At 34.6% G+C, this 26,794-nt stretch overlaps 3 protein-coding genes across 4 annotated transcripts; 1 reads left to right on the top strand and 2 right to left on the bottom strand.

Moving 5' to 3' along the window:
- Positions 1–1,285: 1,285 nt before the first annotated feature.
- Positions 1,286–4,083, bottom strand: LOC145031915 (delta(7)-sterol-C5(6)-desaturase-like). Of its 2 annotated transcripts, XM_078980569.1 has the most exons (4): positions 3,613–4,083; positions 2,743–3,048; positions 1,816–1,862; positions 1,576–1,700 (listed from the first exon to the last, which is right to left on the bottom strand). In XM_078980569.1, the coding sequence occupies exons 1-4, from the start codon at positions 3,827–3,829 to the stop codon at positions 1,698–1,700; spliced, it is 573 nt and encodes a 190-aa protein (XP_078836695.1). In that variant the 5' UTR covers positions 3,830–4,083; the 3' UTR covers positions 1,576–1,697. The 2 variants fall into 2 exon arrangements, with proteins under 2 accessions (XP_078836694.1, XP_078836695.1); XM_078980568.1 differs by having other exon boundaries at positions 1,286–1,862; positions 3,613–4,064.
- A 17,699-nt stretch (positions 4,084–21,782) lies between these two features.
- LOC145031913 (uncharacterized) lies at positions 21,783–23,362 on the top strand. Its single transcript, XM_078980567.1, has 4 exons — positions 21,783–21,953; positions 22,220–22,280; positions 22,360–22,540; positions 22,620–23,362. Exons 1-4 carry the CDS (start codon positions 21,846–21,848, stop codon positions 22,660–22,662), a joined length of 393 nt encoding a protein of 130 aa, XP_078836693.1. The 5' UTR covers positions 21,783–21,845; the 3' UTR covers positions 22,663–23,362.
- On the bottom strand, positions 22,793–26,039 carry PGLCT (plastidic GLC translocator). Its single transcript, XM_078980566.1, has 12 exons — positions 25,528–26,039; positions 25,163–25,268; positions 25,009–25,076; positions 24,787–24,919; positions 24,592–24,691; positions 24,409–24,521; positions 24,063–24,310; positions 23,816–23,962; positions 23,646–23,719; positions 23,443–23,531; positions 23,248–23,362; positions 22,793–23,166 (listed from the first exon to the last, which is right to left on the bottom strand). The coding sequence occupies exons 1-12, from the start codon at positions 25,772–25,774 to the stop codon at positions 22,984–22,986; spliced, it is 1,623 nt and encodes a 540-aa protein (XP_078836692.1). The 5' UTR covers positions 25,775–26,039; the 3' UTR covers positions 22,793–22,983.
- Between the last annotated feature and the right edge of the window lie 755 nt (positions 26,040–26,794).

Below are 26,794 nucleotides of genomic sequence, written 5' to 3'. Positions count from 1 at the left end.
TATAGGGTTGTACCGGTCTTTACCATAAAACCTCTAAATAGGCCCCCACAATTTGTGGGAAATAATGTATATCATAATTAATAACTAATGATAACAATGTGGAGTATAGTAAGAATAAAATGCAGGAGAATTTTTAATTTCTCATGTCTAAATAGCCCCCCCCCCCCCCCCCCCCCCCCCCCCCAAATTGTGCGGGAAGAGATTGGATACTCAAGTTGGATTTGAAGTTGAAGAAAAGTTTACACAATAGGACCTTTTGCGAAGATGTTGCCATGTTGAAAATCCAATGGTGCATAGAGAACACATACGTGACCGAGTGTGACCTTTTCTCTGATGAAGGGTATATCCATTTTGATGTGCTTTGCGCGTTCATGTTGGACAAGTTACGAGATAGATAGACAGCAAAAACGTTGTCACAATAAATCAGGGTGGACAGATAAAGTGGGACAATGATCGGTCTTGAAAAATTAAATATTCTCAAAAGCCCAAGACGAACAAGAAAAAAAAATGTCCTTATATTTATTATAATTTTTTATTTCTTAAATAATGAAAAAAATCAGGTCCTATACAGTTGCCTACTCTCTCTCTCTCTCTCTCTCTCTCTCTCTCTCTCTCTCTCTCTCTCTCTCTCTCTCTCTCTCTCTCTCTCTCTCTCTCTCTCTCTCAATGCCCCCATGTGGGACATGTAGTTTAAAGAGTAAATTATATAGCAACACCCTTCAACAACGAAGTTTGCTACACCGCAGTATTCGGCTTCTGCATTGGACATGGACAACGTGATTTTTAGTTTAGCCAACCATGAGATAAGGTTGTCTCCAAGAATTAGATTTTGGGTTTGTAGTAAGAAGACATAAGTAATGGGGATGGATTATGAGTGTTTAAGGGTTGTTGAGATGTGGTAAGAAGACATTGATGATGGGGATATATAGGGAATGTTGAAGGGATGTTGAGATGTAGTAGGAGTGTAGGGAGATGTGTCTACGTGAGTTTTTGGTCCTATTTCAAGTCGGTAAGTAGCATGGAGGAGGGTTGTTTGAGCCGAGAATGTGAGGGTTGTTGGGTTGGTAATTAGTCTGAGGTGGAGGGCTTTTCATGGTGGGCCAAACAGCGAGAAGGATAGTGAACAAGGGTTGTTTGAAATGAGTGGAGTGGTGAAAAAAATGTTGTATGGTATCATCACGCAAATTTCCCATTCTCAATTGCCTCGGATTAAATACAATGGTCAATCCCTATAATATGGTAAAAGATATTCAATAGTCGAAAAAATATAATAATCAAAGAATAATGAAACAAAACTCAATATAATAATTAAAGAATATAATGATACAAAATACACCAAGTCTAATAACATGAAGAAAATGCCAACAAACCAATTCACTACCACCTCTTTTTTAGCAAAAATCTTAGCAGAAACAAGGGGATCATGATTCTTGACCACAAAAAAAAGGAAAATAAAATACATGGATCTGGTCCAACATACACATGAAGATATCTAACAGTTCTATTGATCAAATTAATCTAACTTAAACCATGGAATCGTACATTTACAAATGAAATTGGTCGCAATCATATATTCTTGGTTTCTTCTTCTTCCAAAGGATCACGAAGGGTACCAAATATGGAATCCATCCAGACTGTGTAATGCCCATAATTATGACGATATGTTGTATGATGAATTGTGTGGTATCCTGCCCCCATTACTGGCCAAATTTTTCCATGAATGCAATCATGAATGTTAGCTGTCCATATAGCTTCCAGAAATAAAAGCACAATGTGTGTTGTGAAATGTGTAGGCACTATAAATAGAGCAATTACATGTGGTAATGCTTGCAGAATTCCATCTATTGGGTGGAATGCCAATCCTGAACAAAAAAAAATACACACCAATTAGATAATTATATGATGCTTACTAAGAACTCTAATGTTTTCTTGTTTAACATGCTTAAGTTTCAAGAAGACAACCACCCTCAAGTTATATGCTTTAACATGCCTAAATGACAAGAACCCTAAAGTTTTCTTGTTCAACATGCTTAAATTTTAAGAACCCTAAAGTTTTCTTGAATACATGCCTAAATGACAAGAACCCTAAAGTTTTCATGAATACATGCCTAAATGACAAGAACCCTAAAGTTTTCTTGAATACATGCCTAAATCTCAAGAACCCTAAAGCTTTCTTGAACAGATGCCTAAATTTCAAGAATCTAAAAGTTTTCTTGAACAAATGCCAAAATTTCAAGAACCCTAAAGTTTTCTTGAATAAATGCCTAAATCTCAAGAACCCTAAAGCTTTCTTGAATAGATGCCTAAATTTCAAGAACCCAAAAGTTTTCTTGGTCAACATGCCTAATTAACAAGAACCTTAAAATTCAAAACTTTGGAGATCATCAACCTTTTTGTTACCAAAAAGAAATCAAGATTTTTAGCAAATCCTATATTTACAACAAGAACCCCAAAGTTTCTTGTTTAACAAACCTAAATGACAAAAACTCTAAAGTTTTTAATTTCACAAAACCATTATATTTTGGGCAAATTTGTAGTTTAACTAACCACTTACACCTTATTTTTTCCAACCAAACCACAAAAGTCCCAGACATTTTTTTCCCAAATTAACCTTTTTGACATGATATAAATTATAATAGGTCTCAATATCAAGTCAAAACGGTTAATTTAGAAAACTTTATGAGACTTTCATGGTTTGAAATAAAGTATTAGTGGTTGAAAGGTGTAGACAAGGTTACTCACCAGCAAATGGAGAAAGTGTATTTTGCTTATTGTAGATATGATGAGTTGCATGAAGATATTTGTAAAGAGGCTTAATATCATGCAACTCTCTATGCATCCAATAAATCCCAAATTCTACAATTAAGAAATAAAGCCCAAAATTCCAAACGTATGAAGCCCATCCAACGTCACTTATTCTTGAAAAGCATCTTGTCCGTCCATTTTCAACCATGTATTCAGAGATCGTAGGAAGAACACAATACCATGGCATCGCCTTCATTGCTACATATATTTGTAAAAGCATCGCTTTTCTTGAAGGAATCGCATCTGTAAATCAATAAAGATTTCAATAAACATAAAACACTACTAGAAATTTTTATTTTCATTCATAACATTTGAATCTGAAAAGAGATTAGAGTATGTGCTCCTTTTGGAGGATGATGTAAAGCAACCTGTGAATCGCATTCAAGTATGGGTAGAATAGTAAATCATATACTAGATTCTAAAACATATCCGAATATTCAAAATGGGGATCAAGATATTTATCCCGAAACAAATGGGGATCAAGTTCTTGAAAATCTAGAACGATATCGGGATCAATCGTTATTACTTATATCATAAGCTAAAGATTCGGTTCACACAAAACCCAAAAAACAAAACCGAAAGTTAGATAATTACAAGCATCTATGAATATCGATATGTGGTTCAAATCGCAAAACAGAAGAGAACAACGAAGAAACTAAGCGATCTTTATACGTGCTGCATACGACTACTGATTGAATTTATAATCGTAAAACGCCCGATGGAATTGGAACTCACATTTATCAAATGGAGACAAAAACAAGCAACTTTTTTATCAGCTAATTGCTAGATTATAAACAAAAATCTGACCTTTGGGTACGAAAACATTACGCTTAATGTGATAGATGTAGGAGCACCAGAGGACGCCGGAGATGAAGTAAATAAGAGTGGCGGCAATGTAGTTACGCAGCCACCCTTGGAGGAAGTGTGGAAGCGGGGTCCACAGCTTTTCCGGCAGTAAACCACCGAGCACTATTTGATTGTACAGATTGGTCTCCTTCACGAAGAGACCCAAGTAGTCATCCATGAGTAAAGTAGAGGAATTGCTACCGGTGAAGTAGGCGGCGGCTGAGGGTTAAACTAAACTCCGGCGATGGGTTTTTTTCAAGAGTAATAAAAGGACAATCTTGAAGCAGGAAAGGGGGTTGGTGGGTGGGTTGGCTGGTCAGATGTGTGCGGACTCAAAGGAAAGATGGCGATATAAATAATAAGACGTATCATCATCGACAAGGGCCATGTGTCTGGGCTTTCGGCAGCATCTTGTACAAGTCATTAAGAATGAAGTACAAGTACATCCCTAGAGTAATGAGTTTGAAGAAAAATGGAAGACTACTACTAGCTACTATATACTAGTAATTGTCTTGTATATATAACAAATAATTATCATAAAAAAAAATACTGCCTTTTTACAAAATGTACAACTAGAAATATAATTTTTAAGATAAATGTGATGTAACAAGTGCAAAATGTTATGAATACAAAAGGATGCTTGGAGTTTTTGAAAGAGATCTATATATGTTTCTTGGCTACAAAAATTTACACTTGAAAAAGAAGTTTTAAAATGGCAAAGATTAGTTAATTGCATAGAGGATGTGGACATATCCAACTATCCAAGATAAATATAGAATGACGTGAGGATTGCGATAGACAGGAAGTTGACTCACAATCAAATCTTTTTACTTTTTGTTATTTAACTTATATGAACTTTGAATTCTTTTACACTTTTGTAAAAAAAAATAAATTTTTTTATTTTGAAATTTTTCTAAGGCTCTTAAGACTACCCTCATCAAGGATTTTTGGTGAACCCAAGATTTATCAAAAGAAAATGAATTAATTTTGATGAATTAGGCCGACAAAACAACCCAGCTCACAAAAGATCATAACTATTTCATTTTAACATTGAATAAAAAAAATGTTCCACCATATTTATATATTTTAGGATAAAAATCATTATCTACTAAAAATCTAATATTATCTCAATAAAAAAAACAAAAAAATACTAAAATTTTTATTTCTTTTCTCTCTATAAATAGAGTATAATATTGATATATTTCATATCTCATCTCAAATTTTCATTTCTAAACTCTTTTAATTTCTTTAATAAGATGAATCTAAATTTCGTTTTAAATCTTGATGATTCTCAAGATTATCAAAACTTTCAAAGTTATGAAACCTCACAGTTTTTTCGCAAATCCCAATTAATTTCCCATCACTGAAAATGTTCAAACCTTACAAAATACAAAATACCGGAAAAAATCCAATAGATGATAAATGGGATGCTAATGAAGATATCTTTTTAATGTTAGCATATTGTATCGTTAGTGAAGATGAGAGACGTGGAAAAAACCAAAATAAAACACCAATATGGGCACGAGTGAAGGAGCTATATGACGCAAATCATGCGGAAAATCCAGGAAAGCTTGGTAACAAGAACATAGCTCAATGAAAAGTCATTATAAACGACTTGATGAAAGTGCTGGCAAATAGGTTGGTGTTTGGTGAGAAACATATAGAAAAAGAAGAAGTGGAATGAGTATGAAAGATGTTGAGAATGAATCTCATAAATTGTATGAGACAAGTGGAAGCAAGTTCAATGACACAATTGTTTTTAATGAGGTTATGTGTCAACATCGAAAATGGGATTTACAGCTAGATCATGATGCAACACGATCACGTCTTGAATATGAAGTGGGTTATGAAGAAAGTGGTGATAGCACAAAAAAAAAAAATCAAGGTCTACTGAAGAAGGGGAGTATTGTGTCCACTCCAACATAGAAGGGACAAATATTACTGGTTCAACAATTAAACGTCCAACGGGTAGAGATGCGGCTAAAAGAAAAGAAAAAGGTAAGTCTTCTTATGAAGTTGTTGCAGAACTTCGTGCAATGAGTCTTAGTAGAGATAGTGAAGTAGAAGCCATGAAAAAAAGACTCGAGTTGGATCAACAAATGGAGCAAAAAACATATGAAAAGGAGCTAGTGAAGATGCAGAGTTTGCATTTGAACACACTCCTACAAAAAGAGCACTTGTCATTTGAAGAAGAAAACATGAAATGTTTTCTAATATCTAATTTTTATGGAAACTAATTGCAATTTAGTGTATGTTTTATTTTCAGTATGCTTTTAGTGTATTTGTAAGATATTTTATTTTGTATTTGTATCTCATGTTTTTAATGTATTTGTAAGATATTTTAATTATGTATTTGTATCTCATGCTTTTAATGTATCTCTAATATATTTTATTGAATGTAGAGTTGTCATTATCAACTTTACTGAATGCATAGTTGTTATTATCATCTTTCGGAGACACCACTTAGTTCCAATATGCATTTATTGAATACAAAGTTGTCATTATCATCTTTATTGAATGCAAAGTTGTCAATATAATCTTATCATCTAGACAATCCGCCATTATCTTATGTGTATAAGATTCTATGATGTGTCATCTTTTTATTGGATACTTGGGTTTTATCTAGATAAACTATTTTAAGAGTAAATTACTAAAATCGTCCTTGTGGTTTGGTCAAAATTGCACGTTTGGTCCCTAACTTTTTTTTGCACTGGGATCGTCCCTATGGTTTGATTTTGTTGCGTTTTTCGTCCCTGTGGTTTGATTTTGTTGCATTTTTCGTCCCTTACATACATAAAGTTAGGGACCAAACATGCAATTTTTACCAAACCATAGGATCGAAAAACGCAACAAAATCAAACCACAGGGACGATCCGAGTGCAAAAAAAAGTTAGGAACCAAACGTGCAATTTTGACCAAACCACAGGGATGATTTCAGTAATTTACTCTTATTTAAAATTTGAAAAAAAACAAAAATCAATATTCTTCCTATATTAATAGAGTATAACACTTACATATTTTCATATCCACCTCTAATTCTTCATTTCACTCTTCATTTCTAATCTCTTTAAAAAATTTCTCATTTTGCAAACTCATCAGATGGGTCTAGTTCATTAAATGTGAATGAATATGATGAATGAGAAGCACGAGTTGCTCAACAGAATCGACAACTTGATGTTATCATGAGTGGGTTACTCATAAGCATGCCAAACATGAGCGTAAGAGATCATCCTAGAGCAAGAAGGAGGTATTGTGATCAGGAACGTGAGCAGAGTGAGGCACGTTTAATGAAAGACTACTTTGTTAACAACCAACGTATGGTGAAGCAAAATTTTGTGGTAGATTCCGAATGCGAAAACCATTATTTCTCAGTATAGTGGAAACTGTTACAGCCAATGACCGATATTTTCAACAAAGACGTGATGACACAGGCAAATAATGTTTTTCACCAATACATAAATGTATTGCAGCTATGAGGGTGTTGGCATATGTGACATCAACAGATGCACTTGATAAATTTTTTTGTTAACAAACAAGAGTAACCGGTAAATAAATCTAAACATACTACCTTTTGATAAATATTTTCCTTTGATTTACGATGTTTTGGTAAACTACTCCAACTAAGGTAATTTTGGTGAATACCCATTAAAAAAAGAACAAAGTACTAAAGTCGTCCCTGTTGTTGGGTAAAGTTGTGTGTTTGGTCCCTATCTTTTGTTTTGCATTCGTATCATCCTCACCTTTTCTTTTTATTACCCGCCTGGTCCTTGTGTCAGTTTTTTGGCAACTCCAAACATTAAGACCCCCTACGTGCTTCGCACATGAGGGGGTATTTTCGTCCTTTTATTTCATAAACATATTAGAACTGCCCCTGACTCTCTCTTCTCTTATATGCCAAATCTCCATCTTTTTCATTTCCTCTTATGTGAAGTGTCGATCAACCCTAATGGCAAAAACGTACAAGTGTGGTCAAGTTTGTGTAATACTATAACATCCCAAGCCCCGAGTATATTATTTAATTAATATTCTTTCATTTTGGCAGGGAAACTCGATGAGTTGGGGGCACCATCTCGCCGAGTAGAGAGTGTAATGGCCACAGGATTATAAAGTTTACTCAACGAGTCAGAGGACCCTGACTCGACGAGTAGGAGCTATGTGAGAAAACCCTAATTTTCATGGTGTGTGTCATATTTAAAGGGCCTTAAGCCCTCATTTCCACCTCCCTTATCATTCTAACCCTCTGTGAAAAACCCTAATCGTGTGTATCCATTTGTGAAAGATAGAAGGGAACTAACTTTGGGTGTTTTACTGCACAACTGGAAGAAGATTGAAGAGCATCAAGCTTTGGGTTGAGAAGAGGCTTGTTGATCAAGGTGATGTTTGTTTTTTTGAAGTCAAAATGTCTGCAGTCTGCGGACCACATCTGCAAGCCTCTGCGGCAGAAGAGGTGGACCAAATGTCTGCAATCTGCAATAAGAAGACTGTTTGTTTTTAACGTCTGCGGGCCGTTAAAATAAATTGAATTATTAAACTTAATTTCATGTTATAAACATTAAAAATGTATTTTTAACAAAAAAATGAAAGAAAAAAAAACTGCACGGTGGCCATGTTTTTTTTTTTTTTTAGGTTAAAATGAGGTCTGAAGACCTTTGAAGATAGTGGCCCATGTCTGCGCCAGGAAGACCTCGCGCAGACGTTTTCTGATCTGCGCACTTCCAAAAAAACAAACAATCTGCGAGGGCATATGTCTGCGCGTTGTCTGCGCGGCGCAGACAAAAGTGGTTGCACAGATCTTCAAACAAAAAACAAACAGCCCCCAAGTGTTTCTCTATGCTAGCTTCAGCTTGGAGGTAAAAACTACCACCTTGAGCATTTCTTTTGATAGATCTCTTTCTAGAGGGTTTTACAGCTTTGTCCCCTTATCTTGTGGTTCTCGAGTTGCTGGAGCTTTTCATGGAGTTGAGACTCCATATCTAGACAAAAGGAGGTCCCATGAGCCCAAAGATCAAAGCTTTATCAAGCTTTGGAAAAGTCTCCATGCATGAAACACTTTATGGAGCTTGTTTTGGCATTTTGAGCCCTAGATGGCATGCATGAACGTAAAGCTTGCAACTTTACGTGATAAGTGAGCCTTAGAAGACTAGATCTAGAGTGTAAGACATCATTTCCACCTTAAAATGTCTGAATGAGAAAATGGATTGAAGGAACTCGGCGTGTCGATAAGCGGACTCGACGAGTCGGTTAGGGTTTTCCCCGACGAGTCTGGACATGTGTAACTCAACGAGTTGATGAGACAACTCGATGAGTTAAGTTGGATTTTCACGACATTTCTAAGGAAACGAGGGAACTCGATGAGTCACATAGATGCACTCGACGATTTGGGTCAACAGGGACTATTGACTCGAGTGTTAACTTTTGTTGACTTTTAGGGTTTGGTCAATACATGGTTTGGAGACATGGAGGGGTAAAATGGTCTTTTACCCTTCCCAAGGGTTAGAGAAAAAGGTTAGCTTAACTTACTTAGTTTGAGGTGATAAGTGTTAATTAGAGATGATTATGACGTGTAGGCGAGGATTAGACCGTTCGAGGGTTACGAGGATTACTTGCTTACTTACGAGGTGCGTCTTCTCACTATGGTTACCATGAGTGGTATCATTGTGTAACCGATAGGTCTTGTATGCTTATATTGAGAATTGTGATATCCTGTTTTATGTCTTTGTGATTTATGTTGTGTATTAACCCAAACTTTATTGAGTTAGGACCGGAGGGTCCAACCCGAGTTGTGGGACCGAAGGGTTCCTACTGAGACACATTGACCGGAGGGTCTCTATCGAGATATAGCCATGAGAGGCTAATGTGATGTGTTTGGTATTTTGGGGAACTCATTAAGCTTTGTGATTATCGTGCTATGTGTTATGTGTTTCAGGTACTTCTCAGGATCACGGGAAGGCGCCGGCTTGATTGTACACACGAGATGGAGTTTATGTTTTTGAGGATGTTGGATTTTATTAAACAATTTATGTATTCGTGTTTTTTATAATTTGACAATTATGGTTTTGAAATATGATATTGATAATTATGTGGTCTTGAAAATGAAAATTTTGTTTGAAAATTTACGTTGTTACAAGTTGGTATCAGAGCCTTGGTTTGAAGGATTCAGATGTACTCTCGGGTATGTCTGGACTCAAACTAAGGAATTGTGAAAAAATTTATAAAGAGAAATAATTTTTCTAAAACGAGTAAGAGTTTTAAAGAGAAAACAAGACGGGGCAGTGTGTACAATTAGCTAGAGCCTGAACGGTGATTTCCCAGAATACCATTATTTCCTTATATTATGAGATATTAGAGTTGCATGCTAGAGGATAGGCTAGGTACTTCAGAAATTAGGGCTAGAGTTTCATGATTCATGATGACTTAGTCTAGGGTATGCTATTGATTGATGTTATATGTTATTTGCCTTGAGTATGTGTTGAGTGGGAGTACCTAGAGGGAACTTCTTAGAAAGAGTTCTGAGTCGGTGTCGGTTTAATTGTACACACGATATGGAGTTTATGTTTTTGAGGATCCTAGATTTTATTAAACAATTTATGATTTTGTGTTTTTTGACAATTTGACAACTGTGGTTTTGAAATGTGATACTGAGAATTATGCTTTCTTGAAACTGAAAACTTTGTTTGAAAATTTACGGGGTTACAAATACGAACACCGATTACCAAGAAAACCCCTAGAAGACTTTTCTATTGTTGTACTGGGAAGGTAAGGATAATTTCATCTTAAGTAGATCCATATATCACGTATCTCTAACACACAACATATTACTCAAAATGTAGGGATCAAAATGTGGTTTTATAGATTGGGTTGATGAGGGAAACTTTAATGGTGAAAAAACTGAAAAAAAGTATATCCCCTAGTTTGTAGAACTCAATGGACGGGCTTCAACATCAGAACACTACTAGAAAATAGCCCTTTAATGACGCGCAAACAATGACACGCGGTGATTTAAGATACGCAAAAGCGTGTGCCCTAAAAATAATGTTATCTCTTCTAAAATTTGAAGGATAGTGGACACGCTTTTATGCGTACCCTAAAATTAATGTCGAACAAAAAAAAACACGGAGGGCACTTATTTAAAAATGGGTGTCGTCTAGAAATGTCACTTTATATTTTTTTAATGAAAGGCGCGTTCTTTTCTTTTGCAGCTGGGGGAAACGAAAATCCCAAAAGTTTGAAAGACCGCCATTGTTTCCCTCTGCCTTATTTCCATCTCTCTTCTCTCTCTATCTTTCTCACTATGATACCCAAAAAAAACCCTAATAGCATCACCAATCCTCTTTTTTCCCACAACAAAATCGCAATATAATCCCGTCTTTTGAACAGATCAAACCCATAGGGGTTCTCGACGGAAGAGATACAACTTCATAGGAGCCCTAATTTCTCATCTGAATTCGTTAACTTCTTCAAATGGTTCTCAGACTTTTTTTTCTCTCTCTACATTTTCTTCTCGTTCATTTCTCAATCTCCAGAAGGTCAGGAGAACACTGCGTCTGCAATCGGATTGCTTAGTCGTAATCCTGAGAGTGTTGAACACCGGTGTATGCTCGTTATTTGTTAAAATTCTCAAAGAAAGTCCCATGAAAGAGCAAGCAGTTATCTCCTAGGATGTATCGTTCGATTAACACAATTCATCAAACCCTAGAATCGTAAAGGAAACCTAGCCCCCACAGCTTTCTTCACACTTCACCTCCTCAAAGATCTATCGGTAATAAATCAAATTATTCTTTGCTGTATACTATTTGTATGCGACCTTCTAATCTCTTTGATCCAAATTCTATTTAGGCTCCATATGGAGGAAGTATCTTCGTATGCGACATTCTAATCTCTTTCATCTTTTTTTACATCTCAACGTGTTTCCCAGAAGCATCATAACTGGAACCGCGCTTCAGCAACTAAAAGAGTTCTTGAATCAGTCACCATCCCGGCGAAGACAGAGGAAACCATGGATCTTGGTTCATTGCTTTGGCCTGTAACCGAGCCTCGATTACACTTTCTTGGACTCGTGTACTCAACCATCACCCCTCTTCTCCTTCCATTTATCATCGTCTTCTTTGAGTTTGCTTATATGTTTATTCATCATATGAACACAAGTCAAGATTCGAATTTGATGCCTTCTGTTGACCTCAAGAATGCAATATCAGTGAATAGAAACTTAGAAGATTCAATGAATTCAGGGAAGATTATGCTTTTGCGATTTGCACATCTATTATTGATTTCATGGATGTGTAAGTTGTTAGGGTTTTTGTATGTTAACTTGGTTATGTTCGAAATATTGTGTTCAGGGGATATTCCAGCTACTACAGAAGAATTGCACTTTCACATAATAATCCTACTAATTTTCTTATCAGTGGCTTCATTCTAAAATGATATGGTGCTATGCTGCATAAGATTTGTAACATGTTTATTTCTTTCATACTTTCAGGTTATTTTTCCAGCCTTAGACGACCGTGTCAAGAACATGGCTAGAATGTATTCTCTTGAACACGAGGGCGAAAGTGTCATCTTTGATCAACTGTTCACATTACTGGATTCAGACATGCAAAATGAAGAAAGCTTCAGAAGAGAATTAGCATCCTGGACAGGTGCCCTTCAAACATCAATCAATCAACACATGTCCAAAGAAGAAGAACAGGTAATAATGTCTAACAAGTTTATCCAAGAATCATGTTATTATCTCAATATTCAAACAAAAAAATTGTTAATTCTCATTTTAGGTGTTCCCCTTGCTCGTTGAGAAATTTTCATTTGAGGAACAAGCTTCGTTAGTTTGGCAATTTTTATGCAGCATTCCTATAAACATGATGGCAGAGTTTCTTCCATGGCTTTCAGCTTCTGTATTTTCTGAAGAACGCCATGAGATGCATAATTGTTTATGCAAAGTAATCCCATAAGAAAAGCTATTTCAACAGGTGAGCAAGGGTATTTTTGTCCATGTTCATCTTTTACTCATTTTCTCGTTCCTATTTGACAAATTACTTCTTATACTAATTTAAGATTATATTCATGTGGATGGATGGTGCAAATGGTTTTAAAAAGCGAAAAAGCTCTGAAGAGTGTGAGGAAGGGCATTATTGTCCATGTTTATCTTCCAGACCTAAAAAACGAGAATCTTTCTTGAGGTCAATTGACGATTCCATAGATTCACTACCTGATCGCCCTGTAGATGAAATATTACACTGGCACGAAGCTATAATAAAAGAATTACTTGATATAGCTGAAACAGCTAGAAGGATACAGTTATCTGGAGACTTTTCAGATATATCCGCGTTTAATAAAAGACGCCAATTTATTCCAGAAGTTTGCATATTCCATAGGTACCCTTCTGTAGCAATCACGTGAATTTGACAAGTTTGCATATTGAAACATTGATACTTTGATATTAATTTTATCCTTTTGAATGCATTATTGAAGAAGATAAAGTTATATTCCCTACTGTAGATGCTGAGCTGTCATTCGCCCAAGAACACACAGAAGCAGAGAGTGACTTTGAAAAATTTAGATGTTTGATTGAAAGCATAGAAAAAGATGGAGCAAATTCATCTTTATCTGAATTTTGTTCAAAGTTATGCTCACGTGCTGATCATATCATGTCCATCATTGAGAAACATTTCAAATTGAAGAACTTCAGGTGAATGAGTGAAATAGTGAATCACTAGTCTTTCTTTTTATGACTTTTATTTACCATAACGCCCTTATGTGATTTCAATTTCAGGTTCTCCCACTTGCACACAAGCATTTTACTCCTAAAAGACAACGAGAGCTCTTATACCAAAGTTTATGTGTAATGCCTTTTAGAGTAACTGAATGTGTTTTACCATGGTTAGTTGGATCACTTACTAAAGAGGAATCAAAATCATTTCTCCACAATATGCATATGGCAGGTTTGTCTATTTTTGTCAAATTTTTCTCAAACCATTGTTTATTTATTTCTTCATTGTGAAGTCTAGTTTCTAACTCTTAACACATGGTTTTTGTTAGCTCCTCCTTCCGATATTGCCCTTGTCAACCTGTTCTCCGTTTGGGCTTGCAAAGGGCGTCCAAGGGAAATATGCTTGTCTCCAGGCACAACAGGTTGTTGTCCTGCAAGGGCATTTTTGGAATCCAGTAATGGTTGCAATCCACCTTGTTGTGCAAGGGCATTTTTGGAAATATGCTTGTCTTCAGGCACAACAGGTTCTTTCTCTCTCTCTCTCTCTCTCTATATATATATATATATATATATATATATATATATATATATATATATATATATATATGATGGAGTTTCACTTGATTTCTTTCTTGTTTAAATTAACACTACACGACACATGCAATACTCTTTAAAATTAATAGCCAGTTGGCAGTATGTTCACTCATTATGTACCCTTTTTAAAGTTGTTTAATTATATGTATAGCTAAACAAGCTAGCTAGGTGCATAATACGATTCATTTGAATCTTGAGTTTTCTACTGAATATTGCTTTAGACTCATAACAGCAGGTTAGGCAAGTTTTACACCAATGGGCTATAAGGTGGACTGAGGTGATAGATCAACCAGAGGGGTCATCCTTTTTAAAAATTGATTTTATCCCCTTTATATGTTAAAGGACTTGGTAGATCATCATCTAGTGGAATCTTGAGTTCAATTAGTTATGGAGCCAATGAGATTGCTTCTTCTTTTCTAGCAAGTATCACAAGTCGAAGTAAGAAGAATAAAGGGAATTTCAATCGAGTGAATTTAGATAAAGATAAAGGTCATTATCATTTTTCCCTGAAAACCCTGAACCTCTGAATATTTAGTGAGAAAGCAAAAGGGTTGGTAATTATTATTATTATTATTATTATTATTATTATTATTATTATTATTATTATTTAATTTTAATAATGTTTGCAGATAAAAGTGGAAAGAAAGAAAAGGGGGGAACTATGGTGTTGGTGAAAAAGCAAAAACAAAGGGAGTGGTTGTGGAAAAGGAAGTAACAAAGGGAGAGGATTCTTTTCTATTATTAACTAAAATTACATGAAGTTAAAGTTAGGTCCTCTTCTTTGTGTTGAGTGCTTGTTGCTCTGATTTTGATGTATGTGTTGAGTGCTTTTCTGTTGGTGCTGAGGTTTATCCTCATAAAAGCAATCATCCATATAGAGTTACGGTTAGTAATTTCTTGTTGGTATACAATTGTTGAAGTTTGTTGATGTGTTCTAGTATATCCCCGATGACCACAAGCCACCACCGGAGGACCACTGTTGAACACCCCAAAAATCTAGTGGCCACTGCCCACAGAACAGGTAAGGATTCTTTGATTTGTTTTTTTTACTGATGTGTTGTTTTTCGGTGACCACCAGCCACCACCGGAAGACCACCTTTAATGCCAACCCGGAGAAATCCTGCTGCCACTGCCATATAACAGGTATGTTTTTTTTTATGTTATTTTATTTTGGTTGGATAATCTTATAAATTTTTCGATATCTTGTATGCCTCCTATAATTATTTGTATAATTGTTTGAAATTGATTGCGTGAAAGTCATTTACTAAAGCAAGGTTGGTGTAAGAGTTGATGATGAGAACATTGTTCCAAGACCTTCAGTGAGTTATGATGATGTTCTTTAATAGCAATGTAGTACTAGGTTATATAGTTAGCAATGATTATTTGTATTTGACATTTTAGTGCAAAGAATTATCTTTCTTATTTATTGTATTTTATTTTGTATTTTGTATGACATTAACTTTTGTGTAATGGATTGTATTTTTTGTATATGGTATTTTATTTTCTATTATGAGACATGAAATGCAAATTTAATTTGAAAAATAGTAAATCTATAAATAATTTTTTTTAAAAGAAAAATAAAGATTACGATACGCAAAAATGTGTGTCATCTTCATTTATGACATGGCCTTTCTTGACAGGGGTTTTAATGATACGCATTGTGTGTCATTAACACGCGCGTCATAAGGTTACGACACGCGAATGCGTGTCATCTTCCTTTATGACAGGGCCTTTCTTGATACGCATTGCGTGTCATAAACGCGCGTCGTAATTGTGTGTCGTAAATGAGCGTCGTAAATGCGCGTCGTCTCTCTTTATGACAGGGCCTTCCTTGACGCGCATTTGCGCGTCGTCTGAGCCTTTTACGACGCGCAATGAGCGTCGTAAAAGGCTGTTTTTCTAGTAGTGGAATATGATCTTGAGGTTGTTATTAGTCTTCAGTTAGGTTTTTGTGTCAATTTTAATTTACAAGCATTAAGTTACGTTGTCAATGTACTCATCTTTGTTTCATCAAGGTAGTAATGTAATAGAATGGCAATGTAAGAATGGAATTGACTATTGGAATGGACTTTCTGTTGGAATACAATTGACTTTTGGAATGGAATTGACTATTTTATAATGGAATGGAATTGAGTGGTGTGCAATAGAATTAAACTGGAATGGAATTGACAATTAGAATGGTTTGATTGTTTTTATAATGGAATGGAATTGAGTGGTTTGTAATGGAACTAACGGCTGGAAAGGCTGTCTATTGAAATGGAATTGAATTGAATGATTGAATGGAATTGAATTGAATGACTGAATATAATTGAATTGAATGATTGAATAGAATTGAATTAAATGGAATGGAATTAAATACCAATTGAAAATACAGATATAGGGCAATAAATTAATAGCATCAATGTGTAATTACTCATGGAATTCAAAAGATAATTGTTCATACCATAGAAGAAAATACAGATACATCAAGGCAACATACTTGTTTATACCATAATGTTTCATAACATAGATCCAAAAAATCATAACATAATTGTTCATAACATAATGATAGATACAATAGATACAAAAGATCATAACACCATAATTGGTTCGTAACAAAGACAACACATACACAACTTAAGCAATATTCTTCCCTATCTTCCCTTTCCTTCTTGAACTTCCATCACCTACACCACTAAATTGCATACCATCACTTGTACTTTGACTTCCACTTTGCCTACCATCACCCACACTTTGCACTTTCTTCCCAACATTCCCTTTCCTACTTGAACTACCATCACCTATACTTTGACTGTAACACCTGATGTGACATCCCCACTTTCACGGTCAGAAAAGACCGATTTTGTTTATGCTTTATAAAAAGGGTTTAAGTCATTTTTGATCATTTAACTTTTGGTTTTTTGCTCATTTGGTCACTTAACTCTTTTTAAGTTTTAAAAGGTCATCAAACTTTTGGCTTTGTGCTCATTTGGTCACTTAACTTTTAGGTTGGTCACATTTAGTCACCTAAATTTTAAAATTATGCTCATTTAGTCACTATTTTTTAAATTTTTTCAAAAGTTTAGTGACTAAATGAGCATAAAGTTAAGCGACCAAACCAAAAGTTAACTGACTAAATGAGCATAAAGTTAGGTGACTAAATGAGCACAAATCTAAAAGTTAAGCGACCAAACCAAAAGTTAAGTGACTAAATGAGCATAAAGTTAAAAGTTTGATGACCTTTTAAAACTTAAAAAGAGTTAAGGGACCAAATGAGTACAAAACCAAAAGTTATGTGACCAAAAATGACCTAAACCCTTATAAAAATCAGAGTATCTCTTTCAATAAAAACGTTGCGGAATTTGTTCCCAGAAAAACATGAAAATTTCATTATCAAAGCATTTCCGAAGAAATGTATTTTTATTCATTTTAAAACATTGGGATGTCATCGTCAATACAAAAACATAAGCATAAACAGAACTTACATTCATTTACACTAGTGATCTATATCTCCTTAATCTCTCAGTGTAATGTAACTTCACATCGTCACCTGTGATATAAGTAAACTGAGTGGGTCAGGTTGGGAAACCTGGTGAGTACATAGGGCTTTTAACCCATAATAATATAATTATTATGTTTAATCATCAAACAATTAACCCAATTACCCATCCCCATTATCTTCTTTATTCCTAAGTACCTTCCCTAAGGATTTATCCTAAGGGTCATCTCCTACATCATATTTACCTCTCATCTCTCAACATCACCTTTTCTTATATGTTTGTTCCTAAGGACTCTCCCTAAGTATCATCGCCTACATCGCGTAGACAGTATTGATTTAGGGATTACTCCCTCAATACGTTCCCAACAAGGGTTAGGGTATCATCGCATGAATACGTAGTTACAACATCGCCTGAACTCGTAATTCGTAGTAAGGGGTCAGAGTATCATCGCATGAATACGTAGTTACAACATCGTCTGAATTCGTAATTCATCACCTACAGGTTATGAGCTTGTTGGTGTTTCCACGGGGTTGTCTATAATGGTTTGTGGTCGCCATCTATACTCTGGTAGATGACTACATCTCGTATCTTTTATCCTACATCACCTATCTATCCTCACCTAATTATCATTACCTATCTCTCATCATTTTATTTCATCACACATCAACTATTTCCAGACAAGGTAATAGTATCCTGATATGCTGTAGTGATCAGTTAGATCTATGTTTGTTGCTTTGTGGTAATAACCTATAAAACTGTATGTTATATGTGCTTGCTGGTTATCATCTATGGAGTGCCCTTAGGGACTGTCAGTGGTTACATAGGATAGCCTAAGAACTCTTGGTCTAGGCTCTCTTGCCTGTTCCTTCTTTGGTTGTGGCTCTAGAGTAGGACTATCTGTTCGGGTGGCTATCTCACCTATGGTTAGTTATGGTTACACATTCTATGGGGGTTAGATGGTAGCGGGACTATATGTGGTGAAAGGATTAGTAGGTAGTAGTGATTTGTATGATTGTTGTTACGTGTATTATGTGTCTGCTTGATCATGATTGTTTATATGTCGACATATTGTGTTTGGTTGGGTTGAGGCGGTCTTGCTTTGTGCTGAAGACCAATAGACCCAAGGGTGGACCGAATAGACTGCAGGACCATTAGGGCACATTAGTTAGGCCGAAGGCCCGAAGAACGGTCCAGATAGGCTGAAGGCCCGGGAGAGCGGACCAGACATGATGAAAGTTCTGAGATTGGACCAAATAGATTGCATGCTCGGTGGGGGCGGTTCGGTCATACTACAGACTCTATATGCATGTTGTTTGTTTGTTGGTCTATGTTATCTGTTGTGTGGTGATATTTTGGGGGAAACTCACTAAGCTTTGTACTTATAGTTTTGTTTATGGTTTCAGGTTCTTCAGATGATCAAAATGGCAAGGCGAAGGTCTGATTGTACACATCCTTGGTTTTACAACAAATTGGATCTTGGAAAACTCTGATTTTCAAATAATGTTTGAGAGCGTTATATTGTAAACATTTTATTATCAAAAGGATTGTTTTGAAAAATTTAAATTTGTTGAAATTTTCAGGATGTTGCAGTCCGAGTACAAAACAAAAGATAGGGACCAAATGTGCAACTTTACCCCAAAATGACATTTTCAGTAATTTGCTAACATCGGGGATGTTGTTGGTACTAATCATGTTTCGGTAGAAAACTCATACAAAACATGCTTATTAGATTAAGATTAAACCTTGAAACGAGAATGGAGGAAGACGAGAGGAGAGAAGTAGCAATCACATTAGTTGCGTGTCTGAAACCTAAATTTAAGCCCACCTCTGTTGTTGCCCAAGCTCGTCTTTCCAAATTCATTACTAAGTGCAGTAGTCATAAGACACACTAATGTGACATAAAATTGTGCCATTTGGTGTTGGTGTAAGATATGGATTATAGATATGAAGTAAGCATCGTTAGTAGGCTCTGAACTTGCTTCCCAGCTGCCATCAGATAGCAAAACCATTAGACTGCCTTAGGGACTATAACCAGGGAATAGGCTAGATTCAACGATCAAGTTAGATCGATGTGTATGAGGAGATGGTCATGGATTGGGCCATCCCATTTTAGGATCAACTAGTTAGGAGTTAGGTTGTATGCACTTAAATGGCTAGGTTGTATGCACTTTAGAGGTTTGGCAGCAAAACCTAGCCCACAACTGGTTGAACCTGAACTGGTCCGGCCCAAGCATAACCTAATTGTCCATTAACTAGATCTATAAATAGAACACCTCATCCTCCATGAGGAGGATCTCTCATTCTCAAACATGAGCCTCCACTGTATACATACACTCTTCCCATAAAAATGGCTCTCCATCAAGGAGAAACCATCTCCCATACAAATCGATCTAACTTGACTGTCGGAGCATGCTTTCAGGCACAATCCCTAATACAGTTCTAACATTTTTTTCTCCATTAACTAGATTTATAATAGTCAGGAACCCGCTTATGACACCTACTCCGGACCTAACACCAAGACTCAATAACCTAATTCTTTGTCACATCATTGGATCTTATGGTTACTCGCATTTAACATAAAAAAACCCGATATTACTAAAACAGGTAAGGAAGTTTGGTTTGTTCATAATAATGTAATATTATCTATAATTACCAGTCATATTATCCTATTTTGAACAGGTCAAACAAGATTAATTGTCAAATATATAAAAAAACATGGTTATAAAGTCCAAAGTTTTAGTTAACCATTATATATATATATATATATATATATATATATATATATATATATATATATATATATATATATATATATATATATATATATATATATATATATATAAAAGATATTGTTTCTTAGTTGTTATTGGCACCTAAAACCACATTCATAAAGTCAAAACCGCCTACATGACTATTTAACATAATGACATGATTGATTTTTTTCAATTTTCATTTTCCTTATTAATAACTAAATTTCTATTTTAGATGCACCTTAAGTCCTTAACTATATAACTAACGGTAAACACTTTTTGAAATATTACATATTTAGTCCTCTTATTTACATTTATATTCGATTCTTAATATTTTTATCTAAAAAATTACTCTTGCATCTTTATTATTCTTATTATTATTATTATTATTATATACCCCCACACAAATTGTATATGATATGAGAAACAATCGACAAACATAATTATATTATTATAATGCATAGCGAAGTTTCTGTATATAGAAGAAATATTTCAATAGTATTCGGATATGGTAATTATAAAAAATAATAATTTTGAATATATATATATATATATATATATATATATATATATATATATATATATATATATATATATATATATATCGTTTTCTTTTGCTTATTTAAATGAACAAATTATCATATTTAGATTTGTTTATTTATTAAATAAATAGAAAATAAATGAGTTTTTATCAATATTTATAAACATTTGGATATATGTTGGGTTTGTTTCCTCTTATAGTTACATATTAGTAATAACATTAAATTAAAAAAATACAAAAATTAAAAATATATATCGGATTGAGGCCACACCGCACTGAAAACTTTTGTTTTGTAAAGCTAGAAGTTGTACTGTAAATTTAAAATATATATCATATTTAGATTCTTTCCTGACTCGCATACTATTCAAACACTAGTTGTTATGTGGTTGGATTCATTAGGTTGATTGGAAGGCAACGAAATGTGTTATAGACTGTTTTGATGACTTTTTTTTTTTTTTTTTGTATTTGAAATTTTAAAATTTTTATTATTTTTGGAACGGTTATACCTAGGAAATTCATCAGTTTTGATGAGATGGTTGATAGATCGTTTTAATAAATTTCTAATAGATGTAGGAAAACTAAGTTGTGTTTTGGTTTATTGGTTTTAAAACTCAATTTTATCTTCTATTTTATTGTTACGAGCCTTTTTAACTCTTCATTAATTTTTAAATAAAATTACACTGTTCCAACAAAAATTAATGAATTTTTGTCAAACTATTTAGAATGCAACAATTTAGAACGTTTGGATATACGGTTTGTTTATCGTTACATTTTTGGTGAATAAGTATGAATTTAAAAGTACAAATATTAAAGAACATTGTAATTAAAACTTTATTAAATAATACAAAATATTTTATTATAATATAAGTTTAATTAAATAAAAGTTGTTGGAAAATGCATAACTTTTAAGATTGCAAAAAATAATTTATATATTAATTGTAAGGTTTAATAATAAATATTAAAAATAAAGGCTTAAGTTAAAAGTTTGATATATCTCAGGGGAGGTATATGTAAATTTATATATTAATTGGGTTGTTATAAGTTTTTAGGTGTGCCATTAAAATGCCCCTGTTGTTTACTAACGGTGTTTCGGTAGAAAACTCATACAAAACACCCTTGAAACGAGAATGGAGGAAGACGAAAGGAGAGAAGCAGCAATCGCATCAGCTGCGTGTCTGAACCCTAAATTCAAGCCCTCATCTGCTGTTGCCCAAGCTCGCCTTTCCAAGTTCCAGGTTCCATGATTCAACTTTTTTTTTTTTTTTTTATCAAAATTATGATATTGCGTCTGTGATGATTCGTCGATTCCTCCGATTATCTACAAACAGTAGCTACATCGGATTTATTCTGATATCTGATTTGCTTCTTCTATGCTCTTCGATTTAGGAATCCAAAGTTCTATTTGCATCACCATGTCGGAATCTAATTTGGAATTCCAATTCATAATAATAGGATCTGGAACTGACTATGATCTGTTTGATTGTGATCCTTTCATCGATAGGAACTGCACAAGAGGCGATTACAGATAAAAGAAAAATCCAAAGTCAAAAAGAAATCACAAGGTTCGTTCGACAGCTTCCATTAAAACTATGTTTTATTTATTTATTTTTCACTGTAAGGTGATGAATCATGGTTCTTCAGGGAAGGCATCTAGGCCAAACAGATTAGAAGAGAAGGATAGCCATGTTGATGAATTTGCAGCAACCAAAATCCCATGTATAACAGCTGAAGATACAAGCAGTTCTACTTCTACCACATTAGATGTTTCTTCATTGTCAAAACCACAAATACCATCAAAGAAACCACATAAGTTACACTGGGGGTAAGCTATTATCATTTTTTTTTTAATTTTACCTCATAAATGCTTTTTAGTTTTACTAATTTTGCATATTAATTTGTAGGCTTGACACCAAAGAAAGATGGGAAAGGAAATCCAACATGTAGTCCAGAGATGAAGATTCTTAGGATCATTGTGTAATGTGTTTTCTCTTCTGAATGTATTAAGTGGAAAAAACTGCCCTACATATCTATATGAACGTTTTACCCTTACAATCTAGAAGCAAATATCACAACATTCATCAAATTTTTACTTTGATATATCGAAAAACACTGAAACCCCAAAAGTCAAATGTGTCAAAAAAGTGCCCATAGTATCAGAAAATTTACAATGTGGGCAGATTGCAGAAACTAGCTTATTATTAATATGAAGATGAAACCTAAAAATGTGCATATAGATATAGTGAGCTATATCTATATCTATATATATTATATAGCTGGGCTAAGTTCACGTTCAATATCTTCCAAAGATCTCCCCTTTGTTTCAACAACATTGGCAGCTATGTACATAACTGCAAGAACACAGATGGATGCAAATCCCAGGTACACTTTGCTTATCCCAAATTTAGTCACCACACTCAAGAAATACAACCCGATTACAAAGTTTGATATCTGCTCGTTAAAAAAAAATCACCATTTGTTAGTAAAAACAATCATTTTTTAAAAAAAAGATTGAACATAAAATAAACTTACCCAATGCATTCCAAGTGATAAGGCAACTGCTTTTGCTCTAATTCTGGAGGCAAATATCTCTGGTAATAGTAGAGCAGGAACAGGTCCAGCACCAAGTGAAAATGATAGCACATACCTGAAGAAGTAATAATTAATATGTTGTAATTAATTATATGAATAAGTTTATATAATTTTTTTTAAAAAATTTTGACTTACAAAATAGTTCCGATGACAGCAAGTGGTCCGGAATATGGTGCTAAAACTTTCCAAGTGAAGGATAATGAGAGCAGCATCATGGAAATAGCCTTGCAGACAAAACATGTGTATCAAATATTTTTGAACTTTATATAATTACAAAAATGATATTTAACAAAATTCACCATCTTTTTTTTTTTTACCAATTTAAATCATGTGCATACCATTCCAGAAAAGCTTGTGATGAGAAGGCTTTTCCTCCCTTGTTTATCCATCAAAGAAGACGCAATCATTGTGCCTTGAAATAAAACCAACTTCCATGCATTAGAAAAAAAACAAAAATTTTTACCATTTTCCATCTCCAAATTAAAAAACCAAAAAACAATAATCAAACCAAAAACATTCGCAGCTCCAACAGCAGCACTTGCTGCCACGTCAGATGCAACGCCAGCTGTACGGAAGACAGAAGTGGAATAATACACGACCGCATTTATTCCCGCCAATTGTTGGAACAAGAAAAGTGCTGCACCAACACTCACAACTACCATAAAAAAAATCAAAATAAAAACGTTAAGTGTTTTATAATAATGATTAAATAACATGTTGCTATTATATACTTATATGTAGTGATTTGATTTCACCTTTGAAATAGCGGGAACTGAAAAGGTCAAACCAACCAGCATCCTGTTCTTCTGAGCCTTGATTGGATGCACTCAAGTCCGCCATAACTTCCGTGACCCTCCCCTCACCGTATAATGTCTTTATTGCTTTTTCAGCATCCGAGATTTTCCCATGCTGAACAAGCCACCGAGGGGATTCTGGAGAAAATGCCATTCCAATTGCCAATAGAACTGATGGGATCACTGCAATACCAAACATTGTTCTCCACCTGGAAAACAAACATAGAATCAGTACTGACAGGACAAGACAGAACAGAACATAACAGATTGTACTGTGTTTTGAAAATAGTGGGAAACATTAAATCACCATAGAGGGTTTCCGGCTAAAGGTAGTCCAGCTACCAAAGCTGCAAGGATTCCAATGCAAATGAATAGCTGGTTGATAGACCCAAGTGTGCCACGGATTTCGGTTGGTGATATCTAAAAAAAATATATGTTTAATGTGAGAAATGTAAAGTTTTTGAATAAAAATGTAGAATCTTGTTTTTACCTCGGATATGTAGAGAGGGACAATAGCAGATGATATGCCGATTCCAATGCCAGCAAGCAAGCGGCCTATGATCATAGTTTGTACATTTGTAGCTGTGGCACTGGAGATTCGGATGATTATATTAATAAGATTTATAGATACAAAAGCATAACCACAATTGTGATAGCTAAAAGATGGGAGAATGTCATATCAAACCAAAGAAATGCTCCAACTGCAAGTGGAATTGCATCAAGTAGAAAAGTTTTTGTTCTTCCGAATTGGTCAGCTAAAGATCCTCCTGTAAATGAACCAACTGTGGCACCAGCGAGGGTTGAGCTAACAATCCATCCTGTATCAATGTGGAGCAGAGGAACCATTGAAATGAACCAAAATGTAAATCAATATCAAGTATTATCTCATAATTTCAGTGGAATTTACCTTGTAGGACTGTGTTTTCAGCAATACCAAGATCCTTGGCAAGATACTCAAGTGCACCATTGACAACACTGAAGCAGAAACAGATTGGGAATTGGATGAGAATTGTATTATAGAACAGTAGGAGTTTTATGATATGTAGAATTATGTGATGTACCCTAGATGATATCCGAACAGTATTGCTCCCAGACTTGCAATACCAACATAAGGCAAAACTGATCCAGAAGACTTTGATTGGATCTTCAGAGGAGTAATATCTCCATCTGAAATTGAGCATTTGTGTTAAAAAATGGTGATTCTAAATTGAATGTCTAATGGTTTTCACTAGTAGATCATAGCCAGAATACACACGTTGATTACAACATTCAAAATCTCAAACAACATTGAACAAGTTAACCGAACTAATTGAATCACAGAAGAATCAAACGACATTAGGTCAAACATCAATACACAGAATAGTTGTGCGCAAAATTAGATCGAATTATGAAGTGTAAATAGAGAGCATAATCCAATGAAACAAACCGGAAGCTTGAGCTTTGACTGATCTGGACTTTGTAGAGGAGCGGAACACACTTCCGGCGCCGGCGCTACCAAGCTCCATGCGTCGCATATGACCGGAGCCGAGTCGCGAGACAAAATCAGAATCTCTCCCGTTCCCAATCATGCGCACAGTGCTTTTTCTGTTCATGAATTGACACGAACCCGACGAAACCCTACTGCTACGATTTTGGACATGGAAACCATTGACACTGACGCTTAGAGCTTGCATCTTCAGTTACAAAATTTCGAGAAATCAACACGGTTTATAAGTTGTGAAAGCAATGCTTGTAATGAACAGGATCGAATGTAGGCAAAACGCAGAGAATTTAAACGAACTGGAATGAGTGTTGATCTGAAGGTGGAGGAAGTGGTATGAGGGGTGGGAGTGGGACCCTGACGTGTTCTTGTTGTTTCCGTTGCTTTGGTGGCACCGATCCGATCGACATGTATTTTATTTGTAGTTTGAGGGTTTGAGAAAATGAGAAAATATGTAATTGTTGTTGAATTTGTTGAAATTTTGTTAGATTTCGGATTGGATTTTAGTACACGCAGATGTCATGTGAATTTCTTCATCCTAATCGGATGACACACTTCCACGTGCTTCTGCGTATTATAGAGTACACAACTAATCACTTTGAAATATTCCAATTATTAGTTGAAAGAATTATATATCATATCCGAATCAAATCGGATCATATTATTTCCTTTTATTTTATATAAGGAGATTAACAAAAAAAATACTACGAATTAAAGATTTACTTGAGCATTATATCATTTAGTACACAACTAATCACTTTGAAATATTCCAATTATTAGTTGAAATAATTATATATCATATCAGAATCAAATCGGATCATTTATATCATTATATATAAGGAGATTAACAAAAAAAATGAATTAAAGATTTACTAGGTTTATAAAATTTTATTAAACGAATAAAGTATAAGTTTTATTTAGACAATATACAATTTGCATCATTTTTTAATTAGATAATATTCAACATTACTTGAATACACACAAATAGCAATTTTCTTATCACCTACGTAAGCACCTTACATTTCATTCACCACAAACACAAAGTTCAATATTACAATTACATGTTTACTAACTTCAAATAATCATTTGTGTATTCGCTCTAGGCTTGAATTTTGAGACGTTCTAATGATGTATACTTTATATTATCACACTTTGACCTTCCCTTAGTTTATGTTTGTTTCCAAAACAAAAAACAACACATAAATTATAGAAT

The sequence above is a fragment of the Lactuca saligna genome, chromosome 2 (assembly GCF_052625555.1).
Source record: "Lactuca saligna cultivar CGN05327 chromosome 2, ASM5262555v1, whole genome shotgun sequence".
NCBI classification, from domain to species: domain Eukaryota; kingdom Viridiplantae; phylum Streptophyta; class Magnoliopsida; order Asterales; family Asteraceae; genus Lactuca; species Lactuca saligna.
This window is presented reverse-complemented; position numbering and strand designations above follow the sequence as displayed.

Coding starts and splice junctions, on each gene's coding strand:
- LOC145031915 (XM_078980568.1), bottom strand. CDS start 3,829: ATGGATGACTACTTGGGTCTCTTCGTGAAGGAGACCAATCTGTACAAT. Junction 3,049..3,612: donor TAATGTTTTCGTACCCAAAG/GTCAGATTTTTG, acceptor ATTGATTTACAG/ATGCGATTCCTTCAAGAAAA. Junction 1,863..2,742: donor TACACTTTCTCCATTTGCTG/GTGAGTAACCTT, acceptor TTTTTTGTTCAG/GATTGGCATTCCACCCAATA.
- LOC145031913 (XM_078980567.1), top strand. CDS start 21,846: ATGGAGGAAGACGAAAGGAGAGAAGCAGCAATCGCATCAGCTGCGTGT. Junction 22,281..22,359: donor AGTCAAAAAGAAATCACAAG/GTTCGTTCGACA, acceptor ATGGTTCTTCAG/GGAAGGCATCTAGGCCAAAC. Junction 22,541..22,619: donor CCACATAAGTTACACTGGGG/GTAAGCTATTAT, acceptor ATTAATTTGTAG/GCTTGACACCAAAGAAAGAT.
- PGLCT (XM_078980566.1), bottom strand. CDS start 25,774: ATGCAAGCTCTAAGCGTCAGTGTCAATGGTTTCCATGTCCAAAATCGT. Junction 24,692..24,786: donor GCAGTTGGAGCATTTCTTTG/GTTTGATATGAC, acceptor CCGAATCTCCAG/TGCCACAGCTACAAATGTAC. Junction 24,522..24,591: donor TCCCTCTCTACATATCCGAG/GTAAAAACAAGA, acceptor TATTTTTTTTAG/ATATCACCAACCGAAATCCG.